Genomic DNA, 21132 nt, shown 5'->3' with positions numbered 1-21132 from the left:
GATTTAATCCTTTTATGGTTTGGCCCATAACACTGCTCACATTCCCAAGGACTTTACTCTGATCACATGTTTTTTCTCCCTAAAAAAACCCCCAAACTTATTTTTGTTTACTTTACGACAGTTTTTGTGTTGAAAGCATTTAGTTTTCTAACAACTATTTATTATACTACATTTATTTTAGATTCCATAGAGGCAGAGGCAGTTGTTCTTAATAATTTTGTAACAAAGTGACTAAACATTTTGTTTCATTGACTCTTAATCATTTCCTGTGCCCTGCCTCTGTGTGTGTGATTGGATTTGGCGATCACCAGTTATTCATTTGCTCCCCTGAGGAGCCCTAGGTCCTAGTTTAGTTTAGCACAGGGTGTCTCTTGTACAGAATGTTCAGAAGTTTTAAGGGGAACTTTCAGAACTAATGAGGAATGGGTAACAGATAAAGTGCCTCAAACACATACTAATGAGGAGATGGGACGCAATGGAATCTGACTGTAGCATAGAGGAGGAGTGTGTGGCCCAAAGCTCTGGTGGTTTCGATCTCGACTCTCCCACAGTGTTTGGAGTCCGTTAGCACACTTGCCTCTCTTACAGAGAGTGCACAGTCCATGGTGCTGTCATTTCCCTCTATGTGTGATCTCATGGAGCTCAGAATTGCTATGGAAACAAATGGGACTTAGTTGAGGAGAATCTCTCATTGAATCCCACTCACTCATAGGAATCTCTTTGCTTCCTCTGTTGCTTCTCTTGCAGTTTGGGGATCCACCGAGCCTTAGTTGGCCTAATTTTTAAATGCAACTTGAGATTCTGTGAGCTGAGTTCCCAAAATTTGTTAATTTTGTTCTCTACTCAGGTCCCCAGCGTGAGGGATAACAGTGTCTGAGTTAGATAAGAAGTTAGAGTTCCCAAGGTGGCTGATAAGACTTCTGGCTAAATTGAACATATGCCACATGCAAGCTGGCATTTTACCTTTTTATAAATACAGGTGAAATGGTTCTGCAGAATCACAGATATCTCAACAATTAACTATGATTTTGTTTCCCTAGCCGAATTGTTTAATGATTAAGAGATATAGAAGGGGGCAGTGACAGGGTCATGAAAGGAATTTGGGCGTGGTGACAGGGAGTCATTTGCAGAAGGCAGGAATAACCAGTTATATTTGTGTTTTAGAAAGTCACTGGCAGCCTAGTGTGAGCTGGGTGGGAGAGAGACGGAGACACAAAACAGAAGACAGACCTGCTGGCAGGCTGCTGTAAGAGTCCTGTGGCAGTAAGGATGAGAAATATCATTGATGTCTGTTTAGAGAAGCTTGCTTTCTCTTTTAAAATAAAGGAACTGTGAGATTATTCTATTTTTAAAGGAACAAATAATTATTTTCTTATACCTAATCACTCTACTAAGCTATTTTCTAAGTTTGGCTTTTTATTTTTATTTTTAAGCGAGGCACACTGTTATATTTCAGAAGGAGAAAGATCCACATTTGTTGTCTGAGACTGAGCCAAACACTGTTTGTTTTTCTAAAGGAAATAGGGAAAAGAGCTCCCTGTTTCCTCTCCTCTTACCTACCTGGCAAAGGCGAAATAGACAGTTTGCCCTCCTGGGTGGCATTGGGGGGGTCTGCTTCATAAACAGACAATAGCCAGTAGTAGTAGTGCTTTCCCAGCTCTTGTCCTCCGTTTCTGCTGTATGTGCTTCACCTTGTGTTGCACGGGACACTAAACGTAGAGCCTGTCCTTGAGGAGGTCAGGGGTGGGCAGTGTCAGCAGATAAATAATGATAGCAAAGAGTGAGCTGCTTTGTAAGAGATCACGAGTGCAGCCCTGGCCATAGTCAAGTGCAAGTGCATTCTGATTTTTAAGAAGTAAGACAAGACAGAAGTAGGGTATGGGATCTATGTAGTTGTTGTCCCCTTACTCAATGAAAATCTGAGAAAAATGGAGCCCCTCATTTACTTCATTGTTTTCCCATTTACTCTGTGTACCTCTCTCTCCTTTTCTCTCTCAGCAAGAATGGTAACATTTCTTCCTGAAGCTATTGCCCAAGTTAAAGCATGGAGAAACATGGCTTGTATAGCCACTATTGGGTACCTCTGACACCAGAAAGAAAGGGAAAGTGGTCATCACATCCCTTCTCTTGCAGCCCCCAAACGGATATTGATGGCATTTCAGAGTCAAGCCCTTCCATTAAAATGATCTCTGTCATATTCAGATGCTGATTTGTGTCTTATTTCCAGGATCTAACATGTTCTCTAAAGACAGAAAAATTCTTATCCTTGTATTCCTGATCTTTTTCCTATCTAATTTTAATGCTTATGTAAAAACAAGAAACCATCTAAATCACTCAGTTACCAGACCAGCAGAATATCCTGGGGGAAAAACAAAAAGTCCTCTGAATAAAAAGGCAGGAGAAGGCCCAGGCGTTCGTCAGTAGGGACGGGTTAAACACACTGATACATTCAGGTTGTAAAATAGAATGAAGACGCTCTCTGTCTACCAACATAGAAAGATCTCCACGGTATTACTGCTGGGGCCTGGGGAGGGGGGGAGGTGTAGCAAGTGTGTAGAACATGCAAATATTTTTGTAAGAAAAAGGAAAACAAGAATTAATTTTATATTTGCACTTATTTGCATGAAGAAGCTGAAGGATACACAAGTAACAAGTAAAAGTGTTTATTTCTGTAAAAAATGAGGGAGAGAGGGTGAATGGGAGTAAGGCTTTAGTATACCTTTGTATACAGTATTCTGATTTTTGAATTACGTGTTACCTGTTCAAAATTAAAAATGTATTTTTTAAAAGATTTACACTGTTAGGTAAGGGGTAAGCCAAACCTGATCATGTTTAAGAACGTGTATGTGATTTCACCCATCATGTTTGAGCCGAGGTTTTTGTGGTAGGGTCAGTTTCAGGACCATATATTTTGAGGAGGGAGGTGATAATTCTATAATTAGAACCTGTATGGCAGTTTAAATTCTAACCACTTTAGTAGGAAATTGGAAAGGCAAGCCTGCATTTAAACTGTTTAGCTTGTTCTTACTTATTGGATTTGTTTTTTATTTTCCCCCCAAAGTAATTGAAAACCTTAAAACATGATGGTCATAATTCACAGTGGGAATCTCTTGCTGATGCCTCGATGAACACAGTGGAAAAGTGAACTCAAATTATGGTCTTAGCCTGTTTTTATTTAAGTTTGTCTCCTGAGAAAGTGTTATATAGTCTGTGCTTTCATTTTTACAGGAGCAGAAAAATTCAGATTCGAAACATCCCTCCTCACCTGCAGTGGGAGGTAAGCCAGTGTCACTTCTGTTTTTGCTATTGACTTGCTTTCTTTCCTTTTTCAATGGGTTAACAAGACATTCCCCCCCTCTTTTAGTTCCCTTTACCAATTAGAAATGAGAGGTCCTCAGACTTGTCCCACCTTTTCCAGTACCCTAATGTGCATGATCTGTGATGAGTTCGGGGTCGTATCTGTCCCTTTCATTGTGCAGAATATGCTCTTTGACCTCTCAAGTTCTGTTTTCTCAAGCGCCAAAAAGCTGTGAAACAAAATGTTTACCTGGTTTGTGATTTTTATCTCATAATAATTGTAAAAGATTTTTCACCTTTCCAAATCATGATTTAAAAAAAATCCATGGAAAACCAATAAAAATAGAAGGTTCTCTGTTAGTTTGAGCAAGTGTTGTTGTTGTTTTGTTTATTTTAAATTAATTGCTATGAATTAATAAACAACTTAAAAGATTGCTACCTTCAAATAAAATGGACACGTGGAAAAGACTGACAGAGGTGGGGGGGGGGAGCGCTGAATGAAAGAAGGTGAAGAGATAAGCCAAAGAACATATATGCATAGCCCATGGACACAGACAGCAGAGTGGCGAAGGCCAGGGGAGGGGTGGCAGGGACTAGGTAGAGACGGGCAAAGGGGGAAAATGGAGGACATCTGTAATAGTGTCAATGATTTTTAAAATTAATAATAAATAAGATAGACTATGAGGAATGGCATTATTACATTATTTAAGAACAAACTGCCTGATGTTTTTATTCCTCAACCCAATTGAAATCAAAATAGCCTTAAAGGAAAGAGAATGTTCTAATATTTTCATTACTTAAAAAAACATTTATTATGGAAAATGTCAAACATACACATCCCATTGCTTTGTAAAACAAGGAGATTCTTAGAGGAAAACCAAAGGAAGAATGGTTACAGTTTCCGAGGAAAAGTGAGCCATGTACTTGGTTCTGCTTCTCATTTCAAGAGCAGTAAACAGGTTCCAACCATCATGACGAATGTGATTGACAGTTACTGAGACTGAAATTCTGCTGTGTCATTTCAATGAACAGATTACTTGGGAGCCAATGAGCAAATGAAATATTTATTCAGTTTCAGGTCTTCTTTATGGAAGACCTGAAATAACAATTTAATTATATTATTCCTATAACTGTCCTTGTTTTGCTAGAATTCATTTGCTTGGGGAGATCACTGTACCATTTTTTGTGAGTACAACCTTGTTTTCCCATTCTGACATTGAATCTCTCTTTTTCAGGTGTTGGATGGACTTTTGGCTCAGTATGGGACAGTGGAGAATGTTGAACAAGGTAATAAGTGACTCCTATGCCAGAATCCCCTGGAGTGCTCATAAAAATGCATATTCCTAGGGCTCACCCTAGATCTACAAAGTCAGGCTTTCTGGGGCAAAAGTTCATGAATCTGTATTTTATTTTATTTTATTACTTTAAAAATATATCTTTATTGATTTCAGAGAGAGGAAAGGAGAGGGAGAGAGAGAGAGAAACATCAATGATGAGAGAGTCATTGATCGGCTGGCCCGCAATCCGGGCATGTGCCCTGACTGGGAATTGAACCCCGATCACCTGGATCCTAGGTCGACGCTCAACCGCTGAGCCACGCCTGGCTGGGCCATGAATCTGTATTTTAAACAAGTAATCCCATATGATTTTTGTGTGTACTCAACTTAGAGAGCCACTGTCTTGGGAACAGTGTTATAAATGCCCAGAAAATACATACTTTTCTGCCGCCCTTACTTTTACCTTCTAAAACAATAAACTATGGTTTTAAAAGAAAAAGAAATGGGTATCTGACACTGATATGTTATATAGCTCTTTATGAGTCCCAGAAAAGTAGATTCCAAGCTCCTGATATGACAGGCAGTAACATGTATAAAGATTATTTTTGTGTTGACCTAGAAAGTACAGTGTGAATTCAGTCACTTACCATGAGCCTTTGGAAAAGTCACTTAACCTCACTGACTCAGTTTCCACATGTGTAAAGGGGCAAGAATAATTTCTACCCTTCTTGTATTACTCAATAGTTGGCACCCAAAGTGAGTCTGTGTAAGGTATTTGTAGACAACGGAGCCGTGCATCATCTCAAGGGATAAGGTTCACTTAGGAAAAATCAGAGAACCCCATTTTCTCATGCAATCTGTCCTATCTGCCAGTATAATTAATATAATAGTTGTAACATAGTAATTACTCAGATGTTCTTCCCTCTATGAATATTAAAAATATCATTATTCAGCCAGGCTGGGCGTGGCTCGGCAGTTGAGCATCGACCTAGGATCCAGGCAATCGGGGTTCGATTCCCCGGTCAGGGCACATGCCCGAGTTGCGGGCTCCATCCCCAGTCGGGGGCGTGCAGGAGGCAGCCGATCGATGACTCTCTCATCACTGATGTTTCTGTCTCTCTCCCTCTCCTTTCCTCTCTCTGAAATCAATAAAGATATATTTAATAAATAAATAAAGTTAGTAATAATAAAAAAAATATATATATATATATATATATATATATATATATATATATATATATATATATATATATATATATATATATATCATTATTCAGTTTCATGCTGCTGACTGCCCATGCCCAAAAATGAAGGGAAAGAACTCAGAAAGAAGACATGATTTATAAGGATTCTGTTTCTCAGTTCTCATTATTTCCCTCAACATGGAAAAGAAAACATTCTAATAAGGATTGGATGTGATAGTCAAGATGGTCTTCCAGACATGAACCTTTAAAAGTTACTAGCTCAGACCGTGTTATAAATTTGAGACCGTGCTGCTCAAGGAAGAAATAGTTCAGGTCCCAGGGTCAGTTACAGCTCCTAGGGAATGTGTGCCCTGGACAGTGCCCAATTTTTCCACCTGCCTCACAACTACAGGATAGACGTGTCGAAATATTGTTTTGTTCTATTTCATAGGTGATTCCTGATTCAGCAGGAAAACATTTTCAGTAGGTCTAACAAACTTAGAGTTTTCATGTCCAATGAAATAAATTATTTGAATGGAGCTCAGTTCTTTCAAGAATCAAAGAACTGTCTGATTTCCTGAAGACAAACATCTTTGAAGAACAGAGCATATGACTAAGGAGTGAAAAAGTCTGAGAATCTCAGAGTCCTAGTGGATAGCTTTATGCAGGAGGTTCAAACTCAGTCCTTTCTCCGTCTTTGGGGGGCTGCAGCGTCATGTGTAGCACTAGAGAGCAGCAGATAGGAACCCTCTGTGTCATTCTGTGTGTCCACACTGAGAGAGGACTGTTATGGGCTACCCATCCCATTTTGCACTGTAAGACTTCTCTGGGTAAGTGTGAATTAGAGAGCAGTTGGAACACTCCCAGGACAAAGGCCAGGGCTGGGCTCATGTTTATGACACCTAAATCTCAGTGGCAGTTCCTTTGTAAGGATTACACTTTCCCTCCCCACAAAGGCTGCGGCTACTTTGAAGTCACTGGATAAACAATATTTTTAACAGTGGTCTTTAACCTTTTTGAGAATCTCATAGAAATTATAAACCAGAAAAATCCATGTGTCCACAAATTTGAATCTTTGGGTGGGATAGGGAAGGTCAGGTTATAGAATTCCTGAAGCTCTAGTGTAGATCCAAGATTAAGAAGCCCAACAGTATAGGGTTTATTGTTACTTTGAAAAGCAGCTTTATTGTGGTTTTCTTGAATTATCCTTAATTCAATGTTGTTAACTCCCAGTCTCCCAATAGCTTAAATGTTTTAAAGGGAGGATTTGATTTAGCCATGGCTGCTTGTTTTGGGAAAAATCAGTATTTTTGCTTTAGGTTTACTGGCTTGAATTGAGAAAGTTTTATCTTGCTTTTTGAATTTATTTTTAACCTCTGATTTTGGAAGAAGAAGCAAACAGTTACAAACTAAGATAAGCCAACTCAAAAGAGTGATTTCTTATTAGCCATTCTTAGAGTTTATGTGTCCTCTCCTTTAGCCAAGTGAGTTGGGATTGTCTGTTTTCTTTATTGTACACAGTTACTAGGTTTAACTTACACAGTTAAGTAGTTCAGTCAAAGGGAAACAAAAGAAGTAATTCAACCTTATCACTGAATGAAGAATTAAAATACTTTCTTATTATATCTATATATCCAATTATTTAACACTAAATGCAAATTATGCCCGGCCGGGCGTGGCTCAGCGGTTGAGCGTCAACCTGGGATCCAGGCAATCGGGCTTCAGTTCCCCGTCAGGGCACATGCCCAGGTTGCCGGTTCAATCAATGACTCTCTCATCATTGATGTTTCTGTCTCTCTCTCTCCCTCTCTCTGAAATCAATAAAGATATATTTAAATAAATAAATAAATAATAAATGCAAATTATAACAAATAAAACTTGTAACTTGATAGTGGTGCAGTAAATTGATATGAACTTTTAGGAAAGTTATTTGAAAATATACATTAAAAGAATTATGTTCTTCTACCCAGTTAATTTTCTCCTGTGATTGGCCTAAAAAAGTAATTCAAAAGAACTCAAATCAGTGATGTTTGTAACAAAGGTGATTTTCAGCGACACTTTTTAGAATAGCAAATACTGGGAACAACCCATTTGTCAACATGTGAGGGATGGTTAGGCAAAAATCATGGCACAGTTACTGCAATTTTATGTAGGCATTAAAAATTAAAAATTACAAAGAAAATGTACATCTGCATGTATCCATGCAAAAGTGTTTACAAAATAAGTGAAAGTATAGCCTTGAGTTATATATATACAATTGATTACAAATGTGTACATACAATTGATTGCAACTTACTGTGAATGAAAATGAATAAAGATAGAAATTCAAATAACTCTAAAGTTAGGGCATTTAATTACTTTGTGCATTATTCTCTAAAGTAAGTCTGTTTACATTGAGCCAGAGGGCAATGGCTTTTTTTTTCCCTATGACAATGTAGTTTTTGCTTCTTCCCCAGTCAACACAGACACAGAAACTGCCGTTGTCAACGTCACATATGCAACAAGAGAAGAAGCAAAAACGTAAGTGAATTTGCGCTTCCTTTTAAGTTTTTTGGAGGGTTGTCTTTAAAGTCCATTGAGTCCTGTGTTTATAAACCTTTTCTGGAAAGATGCAGATCTTTGGCATGTCACTAGAACTCCAGGACATTTATCCCAGGATGTATGTTTTTGATTGCACAGAGACTTTATCCTGAAAAATGTTGAGCCTTGGCATCAACAGAGGTGGGAGCTGCTCTGGACATGGTCAGGAATATAGTGCACCAGCTCTGTGACACTGTCCCTTGGACTCTGCTTTGCCAACCACCGGGAGCCACTTTCACCTGGAGTTTCCTCCATGCACCAGGATAAAGAAGCACAAGCCTTATTTTTTATCCACACTAATTGAATGGATACTAAAACATCCATTTTTCCTTTATTAAAAGGTGGATCCACTTCAGTGACATCAACAGTGGGGAGCAGTGTCTGGCCATGATTAATCAAGAAGCACCTGGCTTGGGTTCTTTTTTCTGCCCCCATTCACCTCCTAGTCCCTATTCATGACTACATCACTTCAGTGGTGGTTAATTTTGAGCTTGGCTATTAACGGACATGGAATTGAGGTTTTTAAAAAAACAACAAAAATAAGTTCCTTTTTTTGAGTGTGTGTATTCTTTTTTTAAAAAATCTTTATTGTTGAAAGTATTACAAATGTCCCCTTTTTCCCCCATTGATTCCCTTCACCCTGTGCCCCTTCACCCCACTATTGCCTGTGTCCATGGGTTAGGCATATATGCATATAAATTCTTATGTTAATCTCTCCCCACCCATCCCCACCTCCCCTCTACAATTTGTCATCCTGTTCCATGCTTCTGTGTCTCTGGATCTATTTTGTTCAGAAGTTTATTTTTTTCATTAGATTCCACATATGAGTAAGATCATGTCACACTTGTCTTTCTCTGGCTTATTTCACTTAGCATAATACTCTCCAGGTCCCACCATGCTGTCTCAAATGGTAACGGATCCTTTGTTTTTACAGCTGCATAGTATTTTGTTGTGTAAATGTATGAGAAGATGCTTGATATGATTTCCGTCTTCTTGAACTTGTAGAGACTTGTTTTGTGTCCTAACATGTGGTCTGTCTTTGAGAGTGTCCCATGTGCACTTGAAGAGAATGCCTATTCTGCAGCTTTAGAGTGGAATGTTCTGTGTCAGTTAAATCCATCTGATCTAGGGTATCATTTAGAGTCACTGTTTCCTTGCTGATTTTTGTCTGGAAGACCTATCCAGTAAAGTCAGTGGGGTGTTAAAGAACCCTACTATGACTGCATTGCTGTCGATTTCTCCTTTAGAGTCCTCCAGAAGTTTGTTTGCTTTTCCAGCCTGTGTGAGTCTTTTGTTCTGAAGTGGATCTCTTGTAGACACCACATATTTGGGTCTTGTTTTCTTATCCATTCAGCTACCCTATGTCTTTTGATTGGGACATTTAATCCATTTATACCTAAGGTTATTATTGATAGGTATTATCTATTGCCATTTTATTTCTTTATGCTTATGTTTCTCATTCTCTCTATTTCAGCTTCTTATTACAGCAGTCCCTTTAACATTTCTTGCAATGTTGGTTTGGTGATGATAAATTCCCTTAGCTTTTTTTTTTTTGGTCTGGAAAGCTCTTTATTTCACCATGTATTTTTTTTTTTTTAATATATCTTTATTGATTTCAGAGAGAGGAAAGGAGAGGGAGAGAGAGAGATAGAAACATCAATGATGAGAGAGTCATTGATCGGCTAGCCCGCAATCCGGGCATGTGCCCTGACCGGGAATCAAAGCCCAATTGCCTGGATCCTAGGTCGACACTCAGCCGCTGAGACACGCCCAGCTGGGCACCATGTATTTTGAATGATAGCCTTGCAGGGTAGAATAGTCTTGGTTTCAGGTTCTCGTTTTGCATTACCTTGAATACTTCATGCCATTCTCTTCTGGCCTGTAGAGTTTCTGGTGAGAAATCAGTTGACAGCTTTATGGGAGCTCCTTTTTAGGTAACAGCTTGCTTTTCTCTTGCTGCCTTTAAGATTCTGTCTTGAATTTTTGGCATTTTAATTACAATGTGTCTCTGTGTGGGCCTCTTTGGGTTCTTCTTGCTTAGGACTCTCTGTGCCTCCTGAACTTGTGTGACTTTCTTTTTGACCAGGTTAGGGAAGCTTTCTGTTATTATTTCTTCAAACAGCTTCTCTAACCCTTGCTTACTTTCGACCTCTCCTGGTACTCCTATCGTGCTAATATTGTTACGTTTCATGTTGTCCCATAGCTCCCTTAAACTGTCCTCCTGTTTTGGGTTTTTTTTTTATCCTCAACCGAGGATATTTTTCCATTTCTTTTCAGAGAGAGTGGAAGGGGAGAGAGAGAGAAACATCGATGTGAGAGAGACACATTGATTGGTTCCCTCCTGCACATGCCCCAACCAAGGCCAGGGATTGAGCTTGCAACTGAGGTACTGTATGTGCCCTTGGACAGAATTGAACCAGGGACCCTTCAGTCCACAGGCCGACGCTCTAACCACTGAGCAAAACTGGCTAGGGCTGTCCTCCTGTTTTTTAATTGTTCTTAGTTTTTGGTTCTCTGATTGATTTTTTTTTCTGTCCTGTCTTCTAATTTGCTGATCTAATCCTCAGCTTCCCCTAATCTGCTGTTCATTCCTTCCAATTTTTTTTTTTATTTCTACTATGTCATTCTTAATTTCCTTCATAGTTTCTATATCTTTTTTCATGCTGTTGAGCATCTTTATGATCAATATTTTGAACTCTATATCAGATAGATTGCTTATCTCCAATTCATTTAGCTCTTCTTCTGGAGAATCATTTTGTTCTTTCATTTGGAGCTTGTTTTTTTGTCGCCCTATTTTGGCTGGCTGACTGTTTGGATTTGTATTAGGTAGACCTGCTAGGACTCCCAGTCTTTTGGATGGTCTCTGGTGCAGGCCAATGTCAGACGCTGTTTGTGACTGGCCTTGAGTACCCTGTTTGAAGTTTTCCACACTCTAAAGCTTCTGGTTTCCTCTGCTGGGGCTGGGTGTATTTGGACAGGACCAAGATGTGCATCAAGGTCAGCTTTTCCAAGCCCTGGGTCCAGAAGCAAATCAGGCAAAGACTCAAAGCACCCAGAGCTGTTATTTTGCCTCTTAATGAGCCTCAGCTTGTAGAAACTCCATGGGGTGGGGCCAGAGGTTTTCCAGGAGGGTGGGGCAATTCCCGCCCCCCGCCCCCCCCCCCCCCCCCCCCCAGCAAAAGCTGCTTGGAAGGTAAAGGTCTGCCCGAGAAAGATGCCCTCCGCCATATAGGGGAATGACTCGGAACTGGGGTCCAGAAGGGTGCCCTCTGAGATTTATTCCCTCAGTCATCCCCACTGGATTCTCCTCACACTGCTCTAGTCCACTCTACCTCGGCTGGAGCCCAAGGTGAGTGGCTACACACGAAACTTTTCCTCTTAGCTCCTTAAGAGGGTGCCTGCATTTCCAGCTGTCTCTCTTGGCAGACAGAAATCCTGCTGCTTTTCACAGCCAGATGTTTTTGTGGGTACCTTTCTCACTTCTGGTGCACTGGGCTTGGGAGCCCAACTTGGGGTTTAGACCCCAGAGTCCTCAGTGGGAACTCGCCACGGCTGAGATATCCCTCCGGACCTTCAGCTGCTGCCTGTGAGAGCCCCTCTCTCACCTCTGCAGTTCCTACCAGTCTCTGTGCAGTCTCTACTTTTTCTCCTTGGTTATGAGGGTCCAGCTAGTCTTCAGTTGCAGCTGATTATTCAGAGTGGTTTTTCTGTATTTTAGTTATAATTCCAGTTTGGTCCCAGGAGAGTGTCAGGGTAGCTTCCACTCAGTCTGCCATGACTTTGGAATCTCTCTCATAAGTTCCTTTTTATAGGAGGTTCTTGAAGTGCCTGTGAGGTCATCGTGACTAGGCTATGGTCATGTGTGGTCATGCTTCATGGATGTGGCATAGCCTTGGTTATACATCCCAGGGTTATAGAGTTATTTCTTTTTTCAAAGTTTCAACACATGAAGACATATTTAACCCATTTTCATACCAGTAGTTTTCAAAAAGTTAATTTTGCATTGAAAAAGGCAATAATTCATTTGCTACTGACTTCCGCACACATGTGAGCAGGATCTAAACCAATAACTCACCTTAAGAGTTTTTGTTCAGCTTCCACTTAGGTAGAACCTCTGTACACATTACTTTGTTGCTTTTATTGAATTCAAAAGTTGCTGCTTTGTAATAAATTCACAAACCCTAAACATTAACCTAGTACAGTAGGGTTACTGTTTTCACATACTGCCAAAAACATGTAAAAAAATTGTTTCACTTCATGTATAATTTTTAAAATGTAATAGTGGGATATTATTCTGTATTAAATTAATATTTTAGATAATGTTTTGTGCTTTTGAGGACTCAAGGAAACAAATGCTCTCTTAACTGCTATAGGATAATAAATGTTGAAACCTTTCCAGATGGACACTGGGTGATACTAATTAGAATTCTGCATACTCTCTGATCCAGCAGCTCCACTAGGAATTTATTCTTTGTGCAAATTTGTAGTAGCAAAGATGCCCATGGCAACACTGTATATAATAGTAAAAGATTGGATTTCATATATATATGCATATGCACACACACACACACACACACACACACACACAATAGAGGATCATTTGCAAAAACTATGGTAAACCAATAGAATGTTAAATAAACAGCAAAAATTAAATTGGAGGATATTTAATGACTTGGAGAATGTTTAGAGTATTAATGATTTTTTAAAGGTTAGAAAAAAGTATGTATGATATTAATTTATTTTTAAAATAATATATTTAAGAAAAATAAGATAGATATAGATGTTAGGACGTTTTCTTATTTGTGGTTATATGTATCTGAATTTTCAATAATATGTATTATGATAAAAATGATTTTTAAAGTTATAATTTTATACCAGTATTAACAAAGAGTCTTTGATAAAAGGGAGACAGCTTTGGTTGGTGAAAAAAAAGCAGAACGCACAATGTGAGGATTAATGGCACTCACACTGACAACTAGTGAATGAGAGTGAGTGAACCAGTCCCCTGGCCGGGAGGGTCTTCTCTGATGCTGCTGTTTAACAAAGCTCGCCTGTTTCTGCTGCATTTCAGAGCCATCGAGAAGCTAAGCGGGCATCAGTTTGAGAACTACTCCTTCAAGATTTCCTACATCCCGGATGAAGAGGTGAGCTCCCCTTCGCCCCCTCATCGAGCCCAGCGTGGGGACCACTCTTCCAGGGAGCAAGGCCACGCCCCTGGGGGCTCTTCTCAGGCCAGACAGATTGATTTCCCGCTTCGGATCCTGGTCCCCACCCAGTTTGTTGGTGCCATCATCGGAAAGGAGGGCTTGACCATAAAGAACATCACTAAGCAGACCCAGTCCCGGTACGTGCCTCCGGGGCTTCCTTTGCTTCCTTCTGAGGGGTCCCCTGAGTGCTGGCGGGCCCCAGCCATCCTCAAGCTGCTATTGCTTGCATCAGCAGTGGGGGGCTATGCTGTATGGGACGGTGGCTTCTCTAAACAGAACTATTAACGGACTAACAGAAAGCCGGGGGCTTTAATGATCTTTCATGCCAGCTGCCTAAAGGGTTATACCCTGAAACATGAGGGGTTCATAAAGGTACTAATGACCTCACAGCCTAGAATTGTTCTTACAAGCTAACTAATGCTTGTTAATGCATCTCTTTCTAAAACAGTAGAGGTATGGAGCTGAACTTTGTAGGATCCTAGAACCCATTTATCTTAGCTCTTACCTCCCCTCCTGAGTCAGAGCACTGGGTGGTAGTCATTCTTTGAGACCATCTTGGTAGGCTCACAAATAGCTGCATAAAGGAAGTGGGTGAGTCATTGCTATACTGAGCCAGAAATGAAGTACATTAGCCTTATATTTAGGTTCTTGTCTGTTCAAGGAGACTGAACTGGTAGTAGGAATTGTAGTGAGTAAAATGACTTCAAAACAAAGCCCCATGTTCACGTTTTACAACTTAATTGCTTTATGAGCTGGAAAAAGTATTCACTTCTCTGAGCATCAATTGCTGCTCCTATAAGCAAAGACTGTTGTAAGAATTGGGACAGGCAGGCAGACTGAATGTAATAATTACTATGAAAGCACTTACACTGCAAAGCACCAAACTACTGACAAGTATTACTTACATGCCTTGTGCATTTTATTCAGGCCTTGTAACATGAAAGAGAAAACACAATTTTTCCTAAAGTATCTGAGTTATTCCCAAATAATGGAAATTTATTTGAGTCTCAGAGTTTATTATCCTAGGAGTGAAATAAAGAGATAGTAGAGAGAGGAAGTATTATCTGGTGATCCTTTTATTTTAAAATCAGCCCTTTTCCCCCCTCCAAGTTTTCTTCACTGTGAAAGTGATTTTTACTTATATGTCTTTTTGTTCCAAAAATTGTTTAAAGTAGCTTTAAAAGTGCAACAAGTTTAAATAAAAGTGAGGTTAGTTCTCAAAGTGTAGGCCAAACACTGGGATCTGGGCTTTCTAACAGCAAGAGTAAAAGGGGATACAATCAATTATGTGATTTTGAAAGTTAACAAAAACAAGTAGGGCCACTACTACCCCAAGAAGCCTGATAAAATCATCAAGCTTTTGAGCCATTAGCTTTAAGAGCCTGGAAGAAGGCAGGCTGCCAGTGGCAGGGAAACCAAAAAACTTAGGCAGAGAGAGGGCATGCCTCTGTTTTCCATCCACACTCAAGTATATAAAGCTTGCTTGAATTTGGTGTTTGGATTTGGATTAACACATGGCTGTTAAAAGCTGCAATCAGTTCCGAGAGTGGCACTGTGCCAATGTGCAGTATTACCCTGCTCACTTTACTCTTCATTCCTACGATCATTTGAAAGATGACACAAAATACTTCATTTACCAAACTGGCTCCGTTACCGAGTTGGCGTGGTGCCTCTGCCCCACAGCACGCCTGTCAGAAATATTTCCTTCTAAATGGAGCTGCAAAGAATTCAAGTTTGGCACAAGACCCCCTGCACTGCCTGCCACCTTCTTGGAGAATGGCATTGTTTGCAAACGTGCTGACGACAGCTTCTTGTCTGAGTGTCCTTGCTGTACGTTGGCTGGTGTGGCGCTGTCTTGGGACTAACCAGGATCCTGTCCCAGAGGGTGGTGTGCTATGGTTCCTGATTCTTTTCCCACAGGGTAGACATCCATAGGAAGGAAAACTCTGGGTCCGCGGAGAAGCCCGTCACCATCCACGCCACCCCGGAGGGGACCTCTGAAGCGTGCCGCATGATTCTTGAAATCATGCATAAAGAGGCTGACGAGACCAAGCTGTAAGTTTGCGTGCAATGTCAGGATCACTCGGCAGAGAGTAAGAGTAGGTTTGCATTCATCAAACCCACGAAGTTTTTTAAAAGCTGTAACTCTATTACTAAGTAAAGGGAGCCGGGAATGATTATTTTTGAGAAATGTGTTTCTAAAGAAAATACAGTAGGGAAACAGATCTTATGCATTTATAATATGGCAGTTTCTCCACATGTTTCTCCTGGTGATCCTAATGCTTTCATCGCTCAGTGGTAGTAATTACGGTAGGAATACATAGACCTGTGCTGTCCAGCGTCACGCAGTGATGGAAATGTTCTCTATCTGCACTGTTCAGTGCGATAGCCCTGTTGCTGCTGAGTGCTTGAAGTGTGACTAGTGCCGTGCGGGAACTGAATATATATTATTTTAATTTATTCAGATTTGAAGAGTCACATTTTTGGCTAATGACAACCACACTGGACGGTGCAGGTATAGAATGTGCGTTGTCATCAAAACCATCCCTGCTCTGGGAAAGGCTTTTGTCACCTGTTCCTAAACCACCTGTGCTCTTAAAAGTGGATTACATTCTCTTTAGTAGTAGAAACTAGTATCAGGGGGCTACTTTCTGCACCTTCCTCTCTTTTTCCTTCTGTCTCCCCACTTCCTTTTCTTTTACAAAGTACTTCTTAGAATTCCTGAGTGTTGTACCAATTTGAAGGGCAAATACAGTTTTTACTAAAGCAATTTTCTTTGTATTACAAACAGATTAATGGTAATGGAATAGATAATATAATAAAAAAGACTGTGTCAGTTTGGCAAAATCTATTTATGGGCATTGGTGGCAGTTTTATAGAGAAGCACAGAAGGATGAATTGAATATAAAATTAATTTAGCAAATAATGTCAAATAAGAGTGTTCCAAAGCCAAAAAGAGGAAAGTAGTCCATCAAAGAAAAACATTACAGATCTATTCTCAGATTTCATAAGGAACTCTAACCTTTCACTTATGAATTATTTACCATATTGGGGGCTTTTGAACCCCCCCCCCCCAAATGCCATGACTTAATTTGAAGAAGCCCCTCACTCATCCAAGTTATTGAAAACTTTTTAAATAATACCCTCTTTGGTCCTTCAACCTAGGTACAAGCAACTTTCAATATTCTAAATCATCAAAAAGACTGATTTATAAGTTGGATTTTTAAGTTTTTATTTAGAGCCAAGATGGAGTTTGAATATCTTTGAAATAAAGTATTTTGAGTACCGCACTGTATTAAGCACTGGGCTCGGGGTTGAGGCTACAGTCATGAACAAGACCCAGTCTCTGCTTTCATGGAACTTACAGTCCAATGGGAGAGACATTCACTAAACAAATTATTACCCCAGTAGGTAGGTAAGCATGCTATGAAAAGTGCTGACAGTGGAAAATGACTGCTTATTACTGGAGGCCCTAACCAAAGTTTTAGGGGAGATAGGAAGAGATTTGGGGATTTCAGAAACAACCTCCCTGTAGAAGTGACATTTAAACTGAGCCCTGAGGGGGATGAGTAGGAGGTGGAGGACATTGGGGAAGAGGGATCCTACACTTTCTTTATATTCATTTACCAAATATTTGTTGAGCACCTACTATATGCCAGGCACTGTTCTATGTGCCAGTGAACAAAGCTAACAAAGAAAAACCCCCTGCCCTCCCAAAGTTACATTCTAGCAGAGCTTTTTCAAGCATCCATTTGGCAGTAATAACACATCTGTTAGGTGCTTTTGATTTCAAAACAGAAAACAAGTGGCTTAAGTAATAAGAAACAAATATTATGCCACATAAGAATTCCTAAAGTAGAGTAACTCCAAGGTCATATTTGAATCATGGACTCAAAGACTCATGACTTTTCTTTGTGCTTTACCTTCTTCAGGGTATCTGATACTTCCCTGGTGATGACAAGATGGCTATAGTGATTTCAGACCTTGTGTCCCCACAGAATAATATTCAGAAGCTGAAAGAGAAGGCATCTTTTCCTTGTTCCTTTTTTTTATTGTGGTAAAAAAACGCATAACGTAAAATTTACCATCTTAACCATATTTAAGTATGGATTCAGTAGTGTTAAGTGAAACAGGTCTCCAGAACTTTCTCATCTTGCAAAACTGAAACTCTGTACCCATTCAACAACAACTCCCCTTTCCCTCTCCCTCCAGTCTCTGGTAACTACCATTCTACTTTTTGTTCCTATGAATTGGGCTACGTTAGAGAACTCACATAAGTGGAATCAATACAGTATTTGTCTTTTTGTGACTGGCTTATTTCAGTTAACGTAATGTCCTTGGCTATTGTGAAGAGTGTTTTTATTAACATGGGCATGCAAATATCTCTTTGAGACTCTGCTTCTAATTCTGTTGGATATATACCCAGAAGTGAGATTGCTGGATTATGTGGCATTTTCTATTGTAAATTTTTTGTGAAGCCTCCACACTGTTTTCCATAGCAGTTGTATCACCAGTACACAAGGGTTCCAATTTCTCAACATTTCTCACCAACACTTTTTATTTTCTGTTACTTTGATAGTAGCCAAACTAATTGGGTGTGAGGTAGTATTTTGTATTTACAGTACCTCATTGTGGTTTTTATTTGCATATTTTTATGATTAGTGATGTTGAGAGTCTTTTTTATGCTTGTTGGCCTTTGTGTATCATTTTTAGATATATGTCCATCAAGTTCTTCGCACATCTTGAAACAGATTATTTTTAATTGTTGAGTTGTAGGAGTTCTTTATATATTCTGGATATTAATCCCTTATCAGATATATAATTTGCAAATATTTTCCTCCATTCCATAGACTGTCTTTTCACTGTTGATTGTGTCCTTTGATGCAGAAAAGTTTTTAAGTTTGATGTAGTCCTATTTGTTTTTGCTTTTGTTGCCTGCACTTTGGTGTCATATCCAAGAAACCATTGCAAAGTCCAATGTCATGAAACTTTTCCTCTGTTTTCTAAGAATTTTGTAGTTTTAAGTTTTACATGTAGGTCTTTAATACATTTTGACTTCATTTTTGTATATGGAGTAATATAAGGGTCCAGCGTCATTCTTATGCTTATGCATATCCAGTTTTCCCAACACTATTTGTTGAAGAGACTGTCTTTTCCCCATTGTGTAGCCTTGACACCCTTGTCAAAGATCATATGACCATATATGTGAGAGTTTATTTCTAGGATCTCTGTTCTGTTCCATTGGTTTATTTGTCTGTCTTGATGCCAATACCACACTGTTTTGATTGCTGTAGTTTTGTAATATATTTTGAAATCAGGAAATGTGAGTCTTCCAACTTTGTTCTTTTCCAAAATTGTTTTTACTATTTGAGGTCCCTTCATACAAATTTTAGAATGAATGTTTTTATTTCTGCAAAATTGCCATTGGGATTTTGATAGGGGTTGCATTGCATCCATAGATTGCTTTAGGTAGTATGGACATCTAAACAATATTAAGTTTTCCAGTCCATGAATGCAGGATATCTTTCTATTGATTTCTGTTGTCTTTTGTTTTTTTTCTGCAATGTTTTGTAGTTTTTTTGTTATAAGCCTTTTACTTCCTTGTTTAGGTTTATTGCTAAATATTTTATTCTATGATGCTGTATAAGTGGACTTATTTGTTTAACTTCATTTTCAGATTGTTTATTTTTAGTAGGTAGAAACACAACTGGTTTGTGTGTGTGTTGATTGTGTACCCCATGACATTGCTGAATTAGTTTATTCTAACAGTTTTTTGTGGAATCTTTAGTGTTTTTAACATATAAGATCATTTTATCTGCGAATAGAGATAATTTTACTTCCTCCTTTCTACTTTAGATTCCTTTTTTTTCTTTTCCTTAACTGATTGCTCTGGCTGGGACTTCCACTACTATGTTGAAAAGAAGTGGTGAGAGCAGGCATCTTTGTCTTGTTCTGATCTTAGAGAAGATTTCAGTCTTTTACCATTGAATATGATGTTCACTGGGCTTTTCACAAATGGAATTTATTATCGTGAGGTAGTTTTCTCCTATTCCTAGATTATTGAATGTTTTTATCATGAAAAGGTGATAAATTTTGTCATGCTTTTGGTGTATTAATTAAGGTGATCATGTGGATTTTGTTAATGTGGTGTATTATACTGATTTTTATACATTGAACTATCCTTGCATTCCAGGAATACACCCCACTTGGTCATGGTGTATAATCCTTTTATGTGCTTTCAAATTCAATTTGCTGGTAATTTTTAAAGGATTTTTGCATCAACATTCAAAATTGGGGATATTGGTCAGTAGTTTTTGTTTGTTGATTTTGTTCTGGGGTTTATTTTTGAGGTGTCTTGTTTGACTTTAGTATTAGAGTAAAGCTGACCTCATATAATGAGCTTGGAAGTGTTCACTCCTTTTTAGTCTTTTGGAAGATGGGGAGAAGGATTGATATTAATTCTTCTTTAAATGTTTGGTAGACACTACAGGGAAGCCACCTTGTCCTGGGCATTTCTGTGTTGCGAGGTTTTTGATTATTCATTTATTTCCTTACTGTTCAGATTGTCTTTCTTTTTTAATCCTCACCCGAAGATATGTGTGTGGTTTTTTTAAATCATTGATTTTTAGAGAGAAAAGAAGGGAGGGAGGGAAGGAGAGAGAGAGAAACATCGATGTGAGAGAAACATTGATTGGTTGCCTCGCTTACATGCCCTGACCAGGGATCAAACCCACAACCTAGGTATGTGCCCTGACCTGGAATCGAACTTGCAACCTTTTGGTGTACAGGATGATTCTCCAACTGAGCCTCCTGGCCCAGGCTGTTCAGATTTTCTATTCATGTTTTGATATTGGTAGTTTCTGTGTTTCTAGGAATTTATTAATTTCTTCTAGGTTACCCAATTTGTTGGTGTATAACTGTTCATAGTATTCTCTTATAATCATTTTTATTTCTGTGGCATCAGTTGTAATGGCCTGTCTTTAATTTCTGATTTTATATGAGTGTTCTCTCTTTTTTTTTTTTCCTTAATTCATCTAGCTAAGAGTTGTCAATTCTGTTGATCTTTTCAGAAAACCAACTCTTAGTTTTATTGATTTATTTTCTTTTGTTTTTCTGGTCTCTATTTTGCTCATTTCCTTTTTCTTTCTTTTTTTTTTTTTTGTTTGTTAATCCTTACTCAAGGATATTTTTCCATTGATTTTTAGAGAGAGTGAAAGAGAGGGAAGAGCTGGAGAGAGAGAGAGGAGAAACATTAATGTGAGAGAGACACATTGATTGATTGCCTCCCCTACTCACCCCGAAGGGGCCCGGGATCAAGCCCGCAGCTGAGGTACATGCCCTTGACCAAGAATCGAACCTGGGACCCTTTGGTCCATGAGCCAGCACTCTAGAGCCAAACTAACCAGGGTTATTTTGCTGATTTCTTTATTTGCTCTAATTTTTATTTTTAATTTTCTTTTGCTAGTTTGGGTTTAGTTTATTCTTTTTCTAATTTCTTGAGGTGTAAAGTTGTTGATTTGAGGTGTTTTGTTTTTTAATCTGTTCAGCCAATCTATGTCTTGATTGGGAAGTTTAATTCCTTAGCAT

The 21132-nt window shown here is 39.0% G+C and overlaps 1 protein-coding gene across 7 annotated transcripts in view; it reads left to right on the top strand.

The window, feature by feature from the left end:
• IGF2BP2 (insulin like growth factor 2 mRNA binding protein 2) overlaps positions 1-21132 on the top strand; it is a 128654-nt gene that overhangs the window by 86372 nt on the left and 21150 nt on the right. For 6 of the 7 annotated variants that reach the window (XR_013998951.1, XM_081139245.1, XM_081139246.1 and 3 more), the window contains exons 3-7: positions 3229-3277; positions 4533-4584; positions 8215-8278; positions 13410-13682; positions 15466-15600. Coding sequence is in view for 6 of the 7 variants with exons in the window: in XM_081139245.1 (XP_080995371.1) it covers positions 3229-3277; positions 4533-4584; positions 8215-8278; positions 13410-13682; positions 15466-15600 (573 nt within the window). In the remaining variant the exon portion in view is untranslated. The remainder of the gene's footprint in view (positions 1-3228; positions 3278-4532; positions 4585-8214; positions 8279-13409; positions 13683-15465; positions 15601-21132) is intronic. The other variant, XM_081139247.1, reaches the window with a different exon arrangement.

The sequence above is a fragment of the Miniopterus schreibersii genome (assembly GCF_964146895.1).
Source record: "Miniopterus schreibersii genome assembly, chromosome: 5".
NCBI lineage: Eukaryota > Metazoa > Chordata > Mammalia > Chiroptera > Miniopteridae > Miniopterus > Miniopterus schreibersii.
The sequence above is the reverse complement of the archived record's forward strand: the minus strand, read 5'-3'. Positions and strand labels throughout refer to the sequence as shown.